This window comes from Phascolarctos cinereus, unplaced genomic scaffold, assembly GCF_003287225.1.
Source record: "Phascolarctos cinereus isolate Bilbo 61053 unplaced genomic scaffold, phaCin_HiC Scaffold_4;HRSCAF=312, whole genome shotgun sequence".
Lineage (NCBI taxonomy): Eukaryota > Metazoa > Chordata > Mammalia > Diprotodontia > Phascolarctidae > Phascolarctos > Phascolarctos cinereus.
The window spans coordinates 651,618,102-651,636,521 of record NW_027555847.1 but is presented as its reverse complement, the minus strand read 5'-3'; the positions used below and the strand labels follow the sequence as shown (position 1 = coordinate 651,636,521).

At 42.4% G+C, this 18,420-nt stretch overlaps 1 protein-coding gene across 1 annotated transcript in view; it reads left to right on the top strand.

Moving 5' to 3' along the window:
- The window catches only part of ZC3H3 (zinc finger CCCH-type containing 3), a 524,599-nt gene that overhangs the window by 382,980 nt on the left and 123,199 nt on the right, over positions 1-18,420 (top strand). Inside the window, 1 exon segment of the mRNA XM_020995271.2 lies at positions 2,663-2,835. Coding sequence (XP_020850930.1) covers positions 2,663-2,835 — 173 coding nt within the window.

The following is an 18,420-nucleotide window of genomic DNA, read 5'->3' as shown; positions in this document are numbered from 1 at the left end:
CAGGTAGAAAGCCTGAAGGACAGGGCTAGAGAAGTTGGCGAAGGAGAATAAAGAAGAGACAGTGGCATGATAGATGGCAAGAAAATGAACAGGGTAGAATGTGAAGCAGGACAAGTGCCTCTAGATATAGGGGCCATCAGAGTAGTGAGACTCATAGTCAAGGCCTCAAGGTTGAGACTTCTAAAGCTAAATGGATTAAATCCCTAAGGGGGGAAAAAAAAGACCCTGGGGCCTTAACAGAGAATGGGCAGAGGGAAAATCACTAAGCTAAATAAGGACTGGAAAAAACCAGTGGAAGGAAAGAGATAATGGAAGAGAGAAAGTAGGATAAGATAAGAGCAGGATGCAGAGGGAGAGAGATAGTAGAAGAAAAAAAGAGTTGATAGAGGGAAGAAGATGAACAGCATAAAAGGAGAGGTCAAAAAGTAGAGGGAGAAGAAAGAGTAGAGAGAAGATAAATTAAAGACGATGGAAAGAGAGTAGATACATTCAGAAAAGAGAAAGAGGGAAAGAAATGAGAGAAGCAAGAGCAAGTAGATTCAGCATATAATACTCAGTGTCAGTAGCTTCCTCTTGAAATCCAAAGGACAATGAGATGATAATGATATGGCAACAATAGAATAATGATATAAAAGAGTAATAGCAGTGGAGCTGCTCCCAGGAGGGGAAGGTTAATGTTGCTGTTAATTTAGTTCGCTGAGGGCTCCAGAAGCCAGCAGAGCATTTAAAGAAGGGAGAGGAGTGAGAGGGTAGAGGGAAGTAACCACAGGCACACCTCAGGAAAAGTCCCTTATTTGTAGACCAGAGGCACATGTACCACGTAGGAGCTAATGTGAGGTTCCCCCTCAAAGAAGATAGCCCAGCGCTTCCAAGTATAGTGAGAACTGCTTAGCTCAGGGAATACAAGACCTTTCCCAGCTGACAGCTGCTTCTGGAAAAGTGTTTAGGATGGAAAGTAAGTGCCATTCTTGCCTTTCTTCATAGAGGCACTATGGGCCTATAGGCAAAAATATTTGGCAACAACCAGGTACCTTTAGGCCCTGGGGAAGCAAGCAGAAAGGTACTAAGCTAGTCTCAAGCCCACCCTCATTAGCTATAAACATTGTGATCTAGTTTAGATCATAAACATGAGCTAGGTCTGGAAAGCCTTTTGACCCCAGTTTTCTCTTTTTGGAGCCCTGTACCATTTCCCCAGGCACATGGGCTTTCTTTACTCAAGAATGGCCCATTAGAGTCTTGCTACCCTCAGGGCATCTTCCTAGGACCCAATATTGTCCTTAGCAGGTAGACATAAATTTAACAGGCAGAAGAAGCAAGGCCTTTACTCCCAAAATATATGGCTCTTGCCAGTTTATTGATGTCTGAAATTCCACCATTGGAATGTTATTCCTTCATCCTTAGTAAAATTAATACCTCTTTGGCTTTATCAATAAATTCTTTACTCCTCTTTAGAAGTCTGAACTGTTCATTTTTTTCCCCCACCTAGACTTTGGATAGGAGAAAAAGGCAAATAGAGGTCAAGTAGAGAAGCACAAGAGAAAAGGTAGACATGGCCTCCTTTACAAATATCATACCACTAGTCTTTTCCTCCAGAAGGATTCTGTGAGATGCATTTGTACCATTAAAAATAAATATTACTCTCTAAATGTCTTTTTTTTTTTTTACCTCTAGCCACTGTACCACCTAGATACCTAGGCATCTGGGTAGCAGTGTTTAGAGTGCTGGGCCTGGAGTCAGGAAGACCCAAGTTTAAATTTGACCTCAGATACTTACTAGCTGTGTGACCCTGGGCAAGTCACATAAGTTTCTATGCCTATAAAATGGGGATAGTAGTAACACCTACCTCTCAGTGTTGTTGGGAAGATTAAATAAATAGGGTAGAATATGAAGCAGGACAAGTGCCTCTGGATAGAAGGGCATCAAGGTTTGTGAGCACTGTATTTGTAAATATTTGTAATATTTGTAAAGCACTTCACACAGTTCCTGACACATAGTAAGCACTTAATTAATGCTTGTTTTCTCCTCCCCTTCCCAACCACCATGGAGTTGTAATACTGTATCTTTGCTTGGTTTTCTGGCATTTTCATCTTTTTCAGGGTAATTTGAAAAATTAATTTTCTTAATTAAAGAGAAAGGGAGATCCTTTGGCCTGGGACTTAGCTAACTTGATACCATAGGCCTGTTTATTTTGTGACAATAACCCAGATATCACCGGTCTATGACATTGACTAATTCTCTGAGGCAAGTGACGCTGGTATGCTATTGAATCTTTGCTTGTTCCCATGACCGCATACAAGTCACTTCCCTTCTCTGAGCCTCAGTTTTCAAATCTACAAAATGGGGACAATAAAGACACATTCTCCTTCACAGGGTGATTATGAAGCAAACCTCAGAGCCTTGTAGACATGCAAGTTGCTGTTATTATTCTCATTGTTGCTATTGAAGCCATGGCATAGAGCCCTCTAGAGGTCACCATCAGAAATTCTGTTTCTTATCCCACGTGTCAGTGGACTTGGTCAGTCATCTAAATTTTCTTCTGTTTAGTCCTGTTATCTCTTCATGATGGTCTGCAATCAATTTGTCTTTCCTTATATTTATCTGAGAAGCATCTGATATGTTTCACCAGCTCTTGACATGACATAATATCTCCTTGCTTTTGCAGACTGAATCGAATGCGACACTCAGCCCTGAGTGGGAAATCACAGACAAGTCCACCGACATGGAAGAGCAAGGGCTACCGGTGTATCGGAGGCGTCATGTACAGGGTGTCAGCTAACAAGCTTTCCAAAACCTCCAGCAGGCCTAATGATGGGAGCAGCAAACATCTCAGAGCAGGTGACCTGGGCACTTACTGAAAGCTTGATCGTGTCAGTGAAAAGATAGGGAGGCAGTGGAGTAGAGTAGCAAGAGCAGTGACTTCTGAGTAGTCAGAGCTGGATTCGGAACCTCAGGATCCGTAGGGAAGTTAGTTTCTCTCTCTGGACCTCAGCTGTTTCATCTATAAAGTGAAGGAATTGGACTAGATGATCTCTGAGGTTCCTTTTATCTCTAATTTTGTGATCCTGTGGTTATTCTAAGTACTAGAGGATAAATGTAGTTGAAGAAGTCACTAAACTTCCCCAATTCCTGGCTCCCTGAGGCCTCTCCTATTGCCATAACTGTCCTTTTGAGGCTTGGGCACGTAATTCAGCATAGAGAACATTTAACAAGCATTCACAGCGCCAGGCAGCCTACCCACTCCTTCCAGGTATTTTTCTTTTTCTAATTTCCTCTCAACCAACCAACGGGCAGAGTCCTCAGTCCTAGGATAATCAGGCTCCAACGAGCCCTAGCCACTGTAAAGCTCTGAGCAAAGGGATAAAGTGCCAAGGGAGGCGCTCCAAATGAATGCTTCCCAAATGGTTCGGATCCCAGCACAGGGAATTAATTTTCTTATTAAATACATATAAAAGAATATCTCAAGAGCCGTCAAAAACAAGACAGATTGAGGATCTCGGAGCAGAGAAGGCAGACTGGCTTCAAAACAGAGGGCCCCAGTGGGTGAGGAAATTTCAATTATCTTGACATCCCAAGGGAAAAGCCTGAGTGGAGACAGGAAGGAAGAGGACAGCCCCAAGGGAGCCATATGCCTGCCTTTATCACTTGGCTGAGCCTCCCTTCATTTTCTGAGGGGGTGTGCACATGTGTGTCTGTGTGCATATGCGTGTGCACGTGTGTTTTCCTTTTGGACAAAAGAAATGAGGCAGGTATGATAAACAAGATAGGGGTTAGTGAACACCTGGGGCCTGCTGCTCCTGCCATAATCTTGTTGGCAATGCCTCGCTAACTGTGTCTAAAATCGGCATCTCAGCCGCACCTCTAGCTCCAGCTGCACAGGGAAGCGGGATGAGGAGAAGGAAATTCTTTGGACTCGGTTATTGTACAAATTAACTAGAAAAATATTTCAGTCTCAGTCCAATTTCCCCTCTTTCTTGTCCATCAAGAAGAGCGAGATTCTAAGCTGTGTGCCAGATTGCAAAGGCCCCAGCTGCCAACATAGTTCCCTAGCACCACAGGAACCATAAAAAAAGACAGGGACCTGGAGAGAATATGTGTGCACCTCAGAAAAGTGCATGGCTTGTTCAGCACAGATACTACTGGCCCTGGCCATAAACTCCTCTGAAGCAAGCAATAGTTTCTACACTGAAAATGTGGTGAGGAATGACATAATAGAAAAAGACCACAGTTTATCTGTGAGAGTACTCAGAGAAATTCTCTAGGTCAGGGATTCTTAACTTTTTTTGTGTCATAGACCCCTTTCCAGTCTAGTAACACCTGTGGATTCCTTCTCAGACTAATGCTTTTAAATGCATAAAATAAAATATATAGGATTGGATAGGAAACCAATTATGTTGAAATATAGTAATCAAAATATTGTTTAAACCAGTTTGCAAATTCCAAGTTATAAACCCCTAATCTAGCTCATGCCTGAGCAGGAATCCCTTCTCCAACTTGATCCTTAGTTGTCTATTCTCTACTTGGGAGACCTCCAGTGATAGAAAACTGATTATCTCCTAAGGTAGTCCATTCCACTGTTGGAGAGCTCAAATCATTAGGAAGTTTTTCTTTATATGAAATTAATACCTGCCTCTGTGCAACTGATGCAGCTATTGTTTGTAATTCTTCCCTCTGAGATCAAGCAAAACAAATCTAATTTCTCTGCCTCATGACAGTCCACAGGACAGTATTAACCTTCCAACTCATCGGCCTCCTTAACTCTAGTGACCTCTTTGTTCTCTGTACCACAGCCTCCTATCAGTAAGGTCATACACCTTAGACTTCACCTTTACCAGACCACTTTACCTCCCCTCTTCTGAAATTCCCCTCTCTAAAGGAATTTTCTTACCCTTCTATCTCTCTGAATGCCTCATTTTCCCTTAATCTGTTCTCTGGCCCTCATCCTGATCTCTAGTGCCTCCATTCTTCCCTTTTTCTCCCAGTCTTTCGCTTAATTTCTGACATCACTTACCACCCTTTACAATCCTCACCATTTCAATAGGGCACTGTTCTCTCCCTTTGAATTCCTGTTCCTATTCTGCTAATTCTTAACTCCGGATCATCTCCATCATATACTTTTTCTTGATCTGACACCTAAGCCATTTTTAAAAAATGTTTTATGAATGGGTGCTATAGGGTTTTTTTTTCATCACTGTTACTTCTCTATTACTCCCTTCTCTACAGCAAAATGTTCCCTTAAGTCTTCATGCTTTACTTAAAGCACTTGTCAGTCTTGTCACCTAGCCACCTATATTCCCCACACAAACATCATCTCCTTGCCGATGACTTCCAATTTCTGTATTTCCAACCCTGAGCTCTATATATCCAAATCTCTAATTCACTGATAAGATGGCTCACCAGTAGCGCAAGTCCTACCTGCCCAAAAACTGAACTCATAATCTCTTCTCAAAACCCACCCTTCTTCCCAGCTTATTTAATTTTGCTTGAGGGTACCTCTTAAACTCAAAAATCTCAAAAGTATCTTTTATTCCTCTCTGTTACTACTTTCTTACTGTCAAAAATCATTGAGTCTCCCTTCAATAACACTGTCTCTCAAATCTGTTCTTTCAAAGAGAGCGCCATCATCCTAGTTTAAGCCCTTATCACCTCTCTTTTGTTCTGTTGTAACGGTCTCCTAATTGGTCTCCCTGCTTCCAGCTTCTCCAAAAACTGCTGAAATAATTGTCTAAGTACAGAAATCTAGCCACATCACCCCTCTGTGCAAAAACCTGCATTGGCTCTCTCTCCTACCTAGGATAAAGAACAAACTGCTTCTCACCTGCAGGGCATTTAAGGGCCATCACAGTCTAACTTCAGCCTGCCTCTTCAGCTTTATTTCGCATTATTCCTCTTCACACATTCTACATTCTGGCCAATTTATAGATTTTCTGCTACTTGCTGTTTTCTGACCTCATCCTGCTATCTTCTTCTCTGCATTATGCCATCTCCATACCTGGAATACACTTCCAATGACATGTTTTCCCTTAGCTTCCTCCAAGAGGATTCAGTCCCTAACCCAGAATTCTGTTTAAAGATGCTTATCTCTATTTATTGAAGTGTTTCTCTTCCTTCCTTCAGGAAGACTTCCATGAAGGTTTTTCCCCCCATTTTAAAAGTATTCCCTTTCATCCTTCTTAAATTTTCCCAAAGTACTTCGACTGTATCTCTTCTTTGCCCTTATCACATTCTTTATTATACTGTCTGGTATGTGATACAAGGTAGGAAACATGAGATGGTGGAAATTCTGAATAGTAAACTTAAAGGCAAGATGACCTGGGTTTTGAGCCCCACCTTTGCCACTAACTAGCTGTATGATTTTAGACAAGTACCCTCCCCTCTCTCTATGTCTCAATTTACTCATCTGTAATATGGGAATAATAACATTTTTATTGCCTCTCTCATAATGTTGTGGCAAACCTTAAAGTCTATGGAAATGGGAAAAGAGTAGTTGTTGTTAGGCAAGTCCTGTCATCTCATTTTCCTCATCTGTGCAGTATGAAAGTATTTCTGCTTGTCTCACCAGGCTTTTGTAAAGATCCATTGAGATAAGGATTATGTCTGAAAAGAACGTTGCAACTGCAGTGCTATACATATGGAATCCATTGCTATTGATTTCCCCCTTCCACAAGACTCTTTTGCTTAAAATAACTGGAAGCATTCCTCGAGGTATAGGGGTACAGATGTTGTTGTTGAGTCGTTTCAGTCGTGTCTGACTCTTTGTGACCCCATTTGGGGTTTTCTTGGCAAAGATACTGGACTGGTTTACCATTTCCTTCTTCAGTTCATTTCACAGATGAGGAAACTGAGGCAGACGGGGTTAAGTGTCACACAGGGTCACACAGCTAGTAAGCATCTAAGGCCAGATTTGAACTCGGGTATTCTTGACCCCAGGCCAGCACTCTATCTACTGTACCACTTAGCTACAATTAGAGATAAGCATCTTTAAATAAAATTCAAGGTTCAGGATTAAATCTCCTGCCCTGTTACCGTCAGAAGGGGGTATGTGTGTATACTCTTTTTTTTTCCTAACCCTTAATATAGAAATATTTACATGTATCTATAGACTTCTCTCTCATGCCAAACAGGATGCTTTCCCAGAAAGCATTCTTGCCTCTCATCTCTCTTGACTCCTTCTTCTACATTTCCCCCAAATCTCTCTGCTTCCAGTTGATTTGCCCTTAATAATCTTTCACTGAAGCAATAGTTTTCAGTCAACCCAAGCCCTTTCAGTCAGAAGCCAACCTGATTCTTTAGAAAGCAGATAATCTCTCTCGTATCCCACCTCATGTGTCTTTTATGGCTTACCCTGACAATAGGCCATTTGCTATCAGGTAGGGATAGACAAGGCAATACATTGTCAGTCTAAGAGAGGTAACTTGGCCCTGCTGTCTTGGCTTTCCCTTTGCCCTTATAGGACTAAGGAATTTTACGCTGGTTAAAAGAATCATTTTAGTTGTAACTGCAGAGGGAAGAATAAGACAGGAGAATAGAGTTCCTCTTCCCCCTGTATGACACACTTGGGAAAACAATCACAGGATTTCTATTACTGGCCCAGAACTCCTTTTCTCTTCAAAGCTTCCCACAGCCCCTCAGTTGTCATGTCCTCACTTTAGTCGTATAGATTTTATTATGTGTTGTTATGTCCTTCATGTAGGTTTGGCCTAGCCCTTACCTCGGAACAGGGAGCTCCCTGTAGTCATGGACTGTGTATCTGTGCTCAGATCTGAGATTCCTGAGGGCAAAACCTGTAACTTACCTGTCAGACTACTTAGGTTTTATTATTTTTCATTTCAAGTTCTTGGAGGTCATGCTAAGAGCAGGAAAGCAGAATGTCCCTTTTGTCCTAACCTCTGACCCCAGAGCTTCTACTTGCTTTCAAGTTCAAGTTCACAGTGCTCCACAGAGTCTTAATAGAGTCATAAGCTGTCAGATGATCTGGAGTCAAGTCTTTGCTCTGGCATTCACTAGGTATGTGACCTAGGACACGTCACCTACCCTCTTTTTGCCTCAATATAGTTATCTGTAATGGGGATAATAATGCCTGATCTACTAACCTCATGGGGCTCTTGTCTGGTATGTTACAGTGGGAATTTTTCTTGTGTGTAATCTGTACTAGGTGGCCACTGATGTCTCTCAAATTCTCTTCTCTTTTCAGTACAAGGAAGCCTAGGAGAAAAGAAGGGAATCCAAAACAGAAGTGATTAGGAAGAGAGGGAAGGCATGGAAAAAGAAGGAACTCTTTAGGGGAGGAAGGATAGGGAGAAAAAGGGAGATGGAGGAGAAGGAAGAAAAGGTTCCAAGAGAGGGAGGAAAAGAGGAGGCCTAAGATAGGGAACAGCAGAGTACAGTATGGAAGAAGTCCTGGACAGAGGCAACAGAACTGCCTTTGCCCTGAATTTCTTCAGCCACAATCAACACATATTTTTTAAGGACCTGCTATGTACCAATACTTTGCAAAGTGAAAACAAAATGCCAACACAAAAACAAATCCAGCCCTTCCTTCTTATGGCTTACGTTCTATCCGATAAGACAACAAAGACACATAAAGGTGTAGATGAAATAAATACAAGGTACTTTTGTTGGTAGAGAGAAAGGCACTGGGACTCATGGGGAAATCAGTCTTCATGGAGGATATAGCATTTGAGATGTGCTTTGAAGGAAACTCTTCTGAACGGCAAAGGTAAGGAGGGAATGCATTCCAGGTATGGGGAACAGTCTGTGCAGAAGCAAATAGCTTGTCCAGTGTGAGAGTAACCATACGGTCAGTTTGGCTGGATTAGAGTGTGTGTCAAGGAGAATTGTGTATAATAAGCATTGAAATATCATTTAGAGCCAGATCACGAAGGGCTTTAAATGCCAAATGGATGAGTTTGTACTTGATCCTAGAGGTAATAGGATGTCCCTAGAGTTTCTTGAGCAGGAAAATGACATAGTCATCTGTGCTTTAGGAAAGTCGCTCCGACAGATAAGTAGAGGATGGATTGGAAAGAGGATAGAGTTGAGGCAAGAAGATGAATTAGAAGGCCATTGCCATAGTCTATGTGCGAGCTGAAGAGAGATTGAACTAAGGTGATGTGTGAGTAGAGAAAAGGAGACATGTGCCAGATATGTTGCAGAGGAAAACTCAGCAAGAGTTGGCAACTGATTGGATATATGTGGTGAAGGGGCAGCGATGAATTGAGGTTGACTCAAAGTTCACAAAGCTGATTGTCCAGAAGTATGGTGTTACCCTTTACAGAAATAAGGAAGTATGGAAGAGGGGTCAGTTGGGGGAGGCAGGGGAAGATAATTCTGTTTTGGACATGTTGAATTTGAGATGCCAGTCCAGATAGAGATGTCTAATATTAACTATCATTTATTTAGTACTTTAAGGTCTGCAAAATACTTTACATTTCATTTGTTTCTCATAACAACCCTATGAGGCAGAAGAAATTATCGTCCCCCTTTTATAGATCAGGAAACTGAGACTGAGAGAGGTCAAGTGATATGTCCAGGGTCACATAGCTAAGTAAGTATCTAAGGCAGGATTTGAATTCATATCCTCCTGACTCTAAATACTGAATTCTTTCCACTGTGCTACTAGCTGTCTAAGCATTTGATCATGTGGAATCCAGAGGAGTAACTAGGTCTAGGTAATTAGATCTGATATCTTTCCTGTAGAAATAATTATTGAACCCATGGGAACTGATGAAGTCATAAAGATAGTGTAGAAAGAGAAAGGAAGAGGTCCCAGGACACTCCTTAAGGTGCTCTTCAAGTTAGAGGACACAGGATATGAAGAAGGACTAAAAAGAATTAGTCTGACAGGAGGAGAACCAAGAGAGTTAAGATACCAAGAGGGTAACAAAAACTGAAAGAGGAGAGAATATCTGGGAGAAGAGGTTAGTCAGCTATATGAAATGCCATAGTCACATCAGTAAGGATGAGGATTGAGCAAAGGCCTTTGCCTTGCTGATTAAAAGATCACTGTGTCTTTAAAAACAGCTGTTTCAGTTGCATGATGAGGTCAGAAGTCACATTGCAAGAGGTCGTGAAGTGGGTGAGAATAAAGGAAGTGGGACTAGTAGGGTCATAAAAGGGTTATTTTTTTTTTAAAGGCTAGAGGAAGTCCTAGTTATTTCTGTAAGCAGCAGGGAATGAGTCCATAGATGGGGAGAGATTAAAATGATAAGGATAGAGTTAGGGCGAATGAGGTATGGGGAGAAAGGAGATGATGGTATGTTATGGTCAGATAAAGGAACTGCTACCCCTCCTCAGGCTGATGGAGGAAAGAATGAATGCCAAGGAAAGCTCTAGGAAGAAGCCCAAGACTATATGGATAATAGATAAAATATCTCTCAAATCAACAAGCATTTATTAAGTGCCTAATATATAGAGGGGGTGGGGGTGGGGAGGAGTGGTGCTGGAAGCTGGAGGACCAGGAGAAACATCATGAAGAAAGAGATGTTTGAGCTGAGTCTTGAAGGAAATCAGGGATTTCAAGAGGTAGAGATAGGGAAGAAGTACATTCTAAGCATAGAGGAGAGCCAGTTAGTCAACTTTTATTAGTCATTTACTATGTGCCAGGTACTGTGCTAAGCAGTGAGGATAAAAGGCAAAAAATAGTCCCTGCTGTCAAGGAGCTCACAGTTTAATGGGAGAGACATGCAGTCAGCTATGTGCCCAAGCAGTATACATGATAAAGTGAAGAAAATCTCCAAGGGAAGGCACTCAGAGTTAAGAGGACCAGGAAAGGCTACTTGCAGAAGGTGGTATTTTAGCTAGAGCTTTAAGGAATCCAAAGAAACCAGTAGGTTGAGATGATGAGGGGGAGAATTTCAGATGTGGGGGGACAGCCTTTGAAAATGCCCAGTCATGGAGTGTCATGTTAGAAAGTCCAGTGTCATTATATAGTGTGGTATGTGGAAGGAAGGAAGGTGTAAAGGGGGTAGGTCATAAAGGGCTTTAAAAGTAAAGGATTGTATATTTGATCTTGGAGGTAACAGGAAACTAGAGTTTATTGAGTTGATGTTAGGAGGGCGGGAGTGGGGAAGAGTGACATGGGCAGACCTGTGCTAGTTAGTAAGATCACTTTTGCAACTAAATGAAGGATGGATTGGAATGGGGAGAGACGTGAGGCAAGGAAACCAACCAGAAGACTATTGCAGTGGTCCAGGTATTAGGGTGGCAGCATCAGAGAAGAGAAGAGGGCAAACACAAGAGATGTTATAAGGGTAGAATCAAATGCCAAGCTGGCCACAGTGGGTTTAGGAGTCTGAAGACAGCATTTGAGAACATTAGTGATCATCAGACCACATAAATTTGTTCATTTATTGGAGGGAGAACAGCCAGAGATTCACCCATGTGACTGCCTGAGGTGGTTGGAAAAACCCTGATGAGCCTGAGGGTAAAGAAAATTGGATTCTTGAGCCATAAGTCATTAATATATCTGGACCATAGTTTCCTTATCTATAAAATTAGAGGGCCAAAAAGCAGATTTTTAAGGGCTCTCCTAACTCTAAGAATGGGATTTGTGAATCTCTGCTTTGTCTGAAGCAAAGATACAGGTCACTATCCCCACTGGATCAGCCTGTCCCTTGACTTATTAAAGGGATGTTATTAATTGGCCTTAGACTCCAACTGAACCTACCTTCGGGGTATTCCACGAGGACATAGCCCTTGGAACCAGAGCCTTTGGCTGCCCTCTGAACCTAACATGCCAAAACAAGATTGCTGCCAAGTCTGTCTTTTCCCCTGCCACTGCTAAGATGGCCTGGAAATTAAAAACAATGAAATGAAAATTAAAAACAAGTGCTTGAAGGTGTCCCTTTAATTATTCCCCTCATTATAATGACATGTACTTTATAAGGCTCCCCAAGGGCAGGCTCACAAATGAAGCTGGGACAGAATTACAATAAGCAGTGATGAGTATTGTGGTTTAGCATCTTGGAGACATTTTCCCTTGGAATGGGTTTCTTTTGAGCTAAGGCAAGTTCCTCAGGCCCCAGTTGTAGCAGTGCCTTAGCCGGCAAAGGGAGTGAATGAGATTCTTAGAGATACCAGCTGTCTGCCTGCCAAACCCAGGCCCTCTGTGCAGCCCATGCACTGCCCAGGAGAAGGAGATGGCTGTGAAGTGCACTGACAACATGGTCTGGTCTGCCAAGAAAAGCTGGGAGCCACTCTGATATCACTTGAAGATGCAAGGCCATTTTTTTATATTGGGAAGTAGAAGGAGCTCTTGATGATAGGGTGGGAGACCTGCCCTCTCTGTAATCCGGGTAACTTTACTAGCTCAGTGACGTTAGGCAAGTCGTTTCGCCTTGTTGGGTCTGTTTCCTCCTCTGTAAAGTGGGGCTTATCATCTATTCTTTTGCCCTCACAGAGGTGTTGTAGGGAGCAAATGATATAACACATATGAAAGTGTTTTGGAAATGCCATTTTCCGAAAGGTTATGAAAGAGATTACTGTTGTACTGTAACAGAGACAGTTCTGTCCAAACATCCCCAGAGGCAGCAAAGAGGAAAAAAAATTATCTCTGACCTTCCAGGTAAAGGATTCTCTAGTATCCTTTTGAAGGGTACTTTGAAGCTAACTTTTCACAATATTAGCTTAGTAGCCTTTTTTCTATTCTGAGACTTCAATATTTACTTTTAGCTTCCTCCTCCTCCCTTCCCCCCTCCTCAGAGTTTTTGTGGAAAATATGATTTTTAAAACTGCAGAATAGCTCACATAAAGTTTCCATTTCTATAGTATTTTAAACATTTACAAAGCATTTTCCTTACAACAGTCTAGGGAGGTGGATAGTGCAAAGACTGTTAACCCTATCTGAGAGAGGAAGAAACTGAGACCCAGAGCAGGGAAGTGATTTATCCACAACCATGTAGCTGGGAATACTTAGGGCTTTTCCCCCTTTTAGAAAAGTTCTTTATGAGGGGAAAGAAGTCTCTTCAGAAGAAGAAGGCAGAATTACCTTTTTCTGAATATTCTGCTTGTTTATAATTTTGTGAGAGATAAATTACTCTCTGCCTATTCAAAAGTCACCTGTTTGCTGGTAGAACTTGTCCTCCTAGCTGTAGATACACCAGTGAACTGTTTACTACCTATCCACCTGGGAAGCAACAAGGAAAGAAGCTCAGGGCAAGAGAAAAGAGCACTGGATTTAGAACCAGGAGGTCTAAGTTTAAATCTTGATTCTGTTACTTTTGAAGACAAATTGTTTCCTTTCTCTAAAAGAAGCAGTTTTCTAGAATTTCGTGTGGAAACATGAAATAAACCAATTTCTTGATTCCCAGGTAGACTGTGGTAGCTGACTTAGTTTGCCTTTGTCTTTTCCCCTCCCAGCCTCCATTCAGTGATCACATTCTCCAAACCTTTTTTTTAGCACTTACTTGTACCAGGCCTTGGGCTTGGTGCTAGAGAGAAATGAAACTCCAAAGCAAGCATCCTTGGATTTAGAGATTAAAGGAACCAGAGAGATCACATAGTTAGCCATCATTTTTATAGAGAAGGAAGTTGAAGCTTCAGAGGGGAAGTGACTTGCTCTAGTTACACAGGCAACAAACAAGAGAACTGGAATTTGAACCCAGGTCCTCAGCCCAAATCCATGTTCTTCCCCTTACCCCATCCTGCCACTTTTTGTTGAGGGACATACAGTCTATTGGGGTGATAAGAAAATAGCATTAATAAGTAGGATACGTGTGAGATAGACAGGTGAAGCATAAATCCAAAGTGCTGTGTATAGGAAAGACAAAGAGAGAGGGGTCATTCTTAGCTAAGAAAGCATGTTCCTTGTGCCCAGGGCCCTGGTCCTGGCCTCTCTAGTCTCCCGGATCACTACTAGGCTTCCCTGTTCTGTGTCAGACTGGAGGCTGTCCTTCCTCCTCCTTGTCCCTTTCCCCAGACCAGGCAGGCTATGGTGAGTCAGAGTTGAAAAGGTGGGTGAGGGCGCAGCATCAGCAGCCAATCATGGGCCTGCCAGGAGTGATCAAGCAAGTCATCTGTCTCCCTAAGTGGGAAGGAAAGCAGGAGTCCTGCTGCCGCTGCTGGAACCACCACATATCTGCAAGCTGCTTCCTCATTACTCTACCTTACACAGGGGGATGGGAGCAGGGGAAGAATGAATGCAGAGAAAGAGAGGCCAGTTCAGAGTAGAGAGAAGGAAAAACTTCCTACCAGTCAGAGCTGTCCAAAAGTGGACTTGGCTGTCTTGAGAGGCAAATGAGTTTCTTGTCCCTGTCACTTATGACCTTCGAGTAGAAGCTAAATGACCACTTGTCAATATTGTGAAATTTGGACATCTCTCAGGTCCCTTTGAACTCTGAAATTCTAAGTGTTTCTCATAAGCAGGGTCCAGCCAAGACTCTTCTCAAGTTATAGTCACTTATAGGACCACAGGACTCTTACTCAGTCAGTCTGTACCCCCAACCAAATAATAATGCCTGCCCACATAACCTCCAGCCAGGTAACAAATCCTGCCTGTAACATTCCTAACAAGTGACCTTTCAACCTCTGTTTGAACTTCCCTCCAAGGCAGCACTTTCTATTTTTTTACAACTCATTATTATTAGGAAGTTTTAACTTCAGGTAAGTCAGAATCTGCTTCTAAATAATTTCGTCCCATATTTCCCAATTCAATTAAACAAGCATTTAGTAGGTACCTGTTATGTGCAAGGCTTTATGTCAGGCCCTTGGGTTTGAAAGACAAAAGGGAAAACAATCTTTGCTCTCAAAAAGCTTGTGTGTTCTGTGGGGTTAGAGAGAGAGGATGTAGGGAAACAAAACATTAAGCTTCTTGAGGAAACCCAAGAAATTCTTGACCTTTTGGTTTGAAAAAGTGATGGAAAGGTATAAAGACAAAAAGCAGCAAGTTACTTTCTTTCCCTTCCCTGACCCTCAGTGTCCTCATCTGTAAAATGGGAATGATAAAACTTATACTACCTACTTCAAAAGGCTGTTGTGAGGCTTTGTAAACTTTAAAACACTATAAGAGTGTGAAGGTTTCCCCCCCTCCTTTTTAATAAATTCAAAAGGAGAAGGACAGCTTCGTAGAAGATTGAAGGCAGCAGAAACCAAATTAAGACTTGACGTTGTCCAGGAAACAGCCGTGACCCCAATCTGTTGAAGTGTTGTGGTGCTTACAGCTCCAGTCGTTGGGAATGCAGGGGGCTTGAAGGTGTGCTGAGGCCTGATTAGTAGCTTTGTGCTCACCTGAGAGGGTTGGCTGGGGGTCCCATTCCTTGTGTTCTCTAACCCTGGCCTTTCTCCCACAGCCAGATAACCTTCACAGATGCCAACCACTGAGGCATCTTGGAGCCTTTCTAACGTCTCCATCTTTTTCTCCCCAGTAGAATTTGTATTTTGCAGAGCAGCTTTATTCCCACCAACTTCCCAGAGTGTCATCCCTGCCTGTTCTAGACCAGGCTTAACACTTCATTTCTCTTCAATCTGGGTCATGAACCTTCCTTTCTGAGTTGGACTTTCTGGGATATGTGAACAGGAGGAAGTTTCCCTGTTCTTCTCACCAACTTCCTCTTAGCCCTCATCTGGCCAGTGTAAGGAAGGTGCCCCAGGAAATCTGTGCTTATGTCTTGTTGGATTGTCAGGGAGTCCCAAAGAGCTGAGAGGTGGCACAGGAACAGGGCACCCATTTCAGTGCCCTGGGGTTGAGCTGTACCAATACAGGGCACAGAAATAATGGGCTCCTAGGATTTAGAGCTGTAATAGACCTTCTAGTCCAACTGCCTCATTACAGGTGGGAAAACTGAGGCGGGGGAAGGTGAAATGACTTGCTCACAGTCACACAGTTTGTGACATCTGGGATTTAGGGTCATGAAGCCAGCGATTGAGAGCTGAAAAAGGATAACTAAGGCTGTCTAGTGAAACCCCCCTCATCTTAACACATGGGAGGCCTGAGGCCTAGCCAGGTGTAGGGGCTTGCCCAGATACCCAAGGAATGGCAGAGCAGTATCAGGACTGGAATCCAAGTACCAACTTTGTTACCCTTAAAGCCAATGAGGTAGTACTTGTAAAGTGCTTAGCACAATGCCTGACATATAGTCGGTGCTTAATACATGCTCGTTCCTCTTCCCTTCCTTGTTGCCTCTAGTGCTTTCTCCATCATGTCAGTTTGATAATGAATATCAATAAGAATAACTCTATAGCACTTTAATGTTTATAAATGCTTTTCTCCCAGTAGGCCTCTGAGGTTGCTAGTTTAAGTGTTGTCAGCCATACCATTGGGTAAAGAAACTTTAACTCTCAGAGTTTGATTGAGTTGCCAAGGCTCACACAGCTAATATAAATGCAACAAACATTAATTAATTATTAATTAAGTATTAATTATTAACTAATTATGTTCAGAGTACTACCAAAGGAAATGCAAAGTTTAATTAAGACATGATCTCTCTGCCTTTTAAGAGTTTATGGCAAGTAGGTAGATAAGACACCAATATGTTTAATGGCAGTACACAATATTATACGATAAGTACATTCAAGAGGTGCAAAATAAAGTGCTTTGTGAGGTCTGAGGATGAAGATTATGATAAATTGAGGAGATCAGTGAAAGCTTCTTGGAGAAGATAGTATTTGAATTATCTTTTAAAGGGTAACTAGGAATTGAACAGGTCAAATGACGGAAAGAGGACATCCCAGATATAGGGAACTGCCTGAGCAAATGCACGGAGGCCAGAGTGAACTGATAAATGAAAAGGCATTTATTAAGTTCTTAGTATGTTTGAAGCATTGTGCTATGTGCTGGGAATACAAAATACCAAAGCAGAAATAAGCCCTCCCTCGAGGAGCTGACTTTTTATTGTGAGCAACAGAATACAGAGGTGAATGGTAGAGAGGATCACTTTGGTCCATAAAGTTCCAGAGGAGCGCAGCCATATTGGGTCTGTTCAGGAACAGTGACAGAGCTGATCATGGTCCTTGACTTCTGAACTGGAGGAGGGGTATGGACTGTATCTGTGAACTTATTAGGGGCTATAAAGGAGGTAGCAGGAGATGGGGAAGCAGGTGAAGAGCTCTCCTGAAATAGCATTCCTACAGAGACAGCCTGGCCCCAAGCTGGTAGCTCCTCTCTGGTCTCTGATGTGGGCAGTGAGGAGGTTATGGAGGAAGAGCAGGGAGTACCCCATGAGTGCAGCATATAATCCAGGGGCAAGGATTTGTTCAATAGGTCTGCAACTTAATATCTGATGATGTTACAGTGGGGTTGTCCTACGTTGTGGGGGACCATGAGTAATAGACAGGAGCTTGAATTTTATCTAGGAGATAGTAGGGAGCCACTAAAGATTTTTGAGCCAAGGAATGACAGGTTAGGAAATAGGAAGGAGAGATCAGAGACAGAAGAGGGAATGAAACCCAGGTCTCTTTACTTCAAATCTGGTATTCTTTCTACTAGCAGCTGGCTCTTTTGTGAGAAAGATATCTCTTCTCTTCCTCTTTTTCTCTCAGTGGCAAACTGGGCTTCAGGAACTTTTGTCAGTCACTATGCTTTTATTAAGTGCCTGCTATGTGCCAGGCACTGAGCTAAGTGCTGGGGATACAAAAAGAGGCACAAAAGACATTCCTTGCTGTCCAGGAGCTCATGGTCTAATGGGGGAGATCACAAGGAAACAAGTATGTACAAATGAGCCATATCAGGACAAATAGAAAATAATTAAAAGAGAGAAGGCACTAGAATTAAAAAGGCTTAGGAAAGGTGAGAATTTAGCTGAGACTTAACAGAAGCCACGAAAGTCAGGAGGCAGAGAAGAGTGAAAGCATTCGGGGGACCACTGGAGAAAATGCTTGGAATAAAGAGGAATATCAAGGAGGTCATTGTCAGTAGACTGAAGATTATATTCTGGGGTGGAGAACAGGGTATAAGATGACTAGAAAAGTAAGGTGGTGTAGGTTATGAAGAACTTTGGATGCTAAACAGAGGATTTTATATTTGATCCTGGAGGTGATAGGAGCCAGTGAAGTTTGAGTATAGCAGTGACATGGTCAGACCTGTGCTTTAGGAAAATTACTTTGGTGGTTTAACTCTTTCTGACCCCATTTGGAGTTTACTTGGCAAAGACACTAGAGTAGTTTGCCATTTCCTTTTCCAGCTCATTTTACAGATGAGAAAACTGAGGTAAACATGGTGAAGTGACTTGCCCAGGATCACAGAGCTAATAAGAATCTGAAGCTGGATTTAAACTCATATCTTCTTGATTTGTCCTGGTGTTCTACACACTGCACCACCTAGCGGCCCTAGACTTGTGGTAGGTAGGGCAATTAGCCAGCTATTACAGTAGTCCAACCATGAGATGATGAGGGTTTGCAGCAGAGTGATGGCAGTATCAGAGGAGAGAAGGTAATGTATTTGAGAGAAGCTGCAGAGGTGAAATTAGCAGGCCTTGCATCAGATTGGAT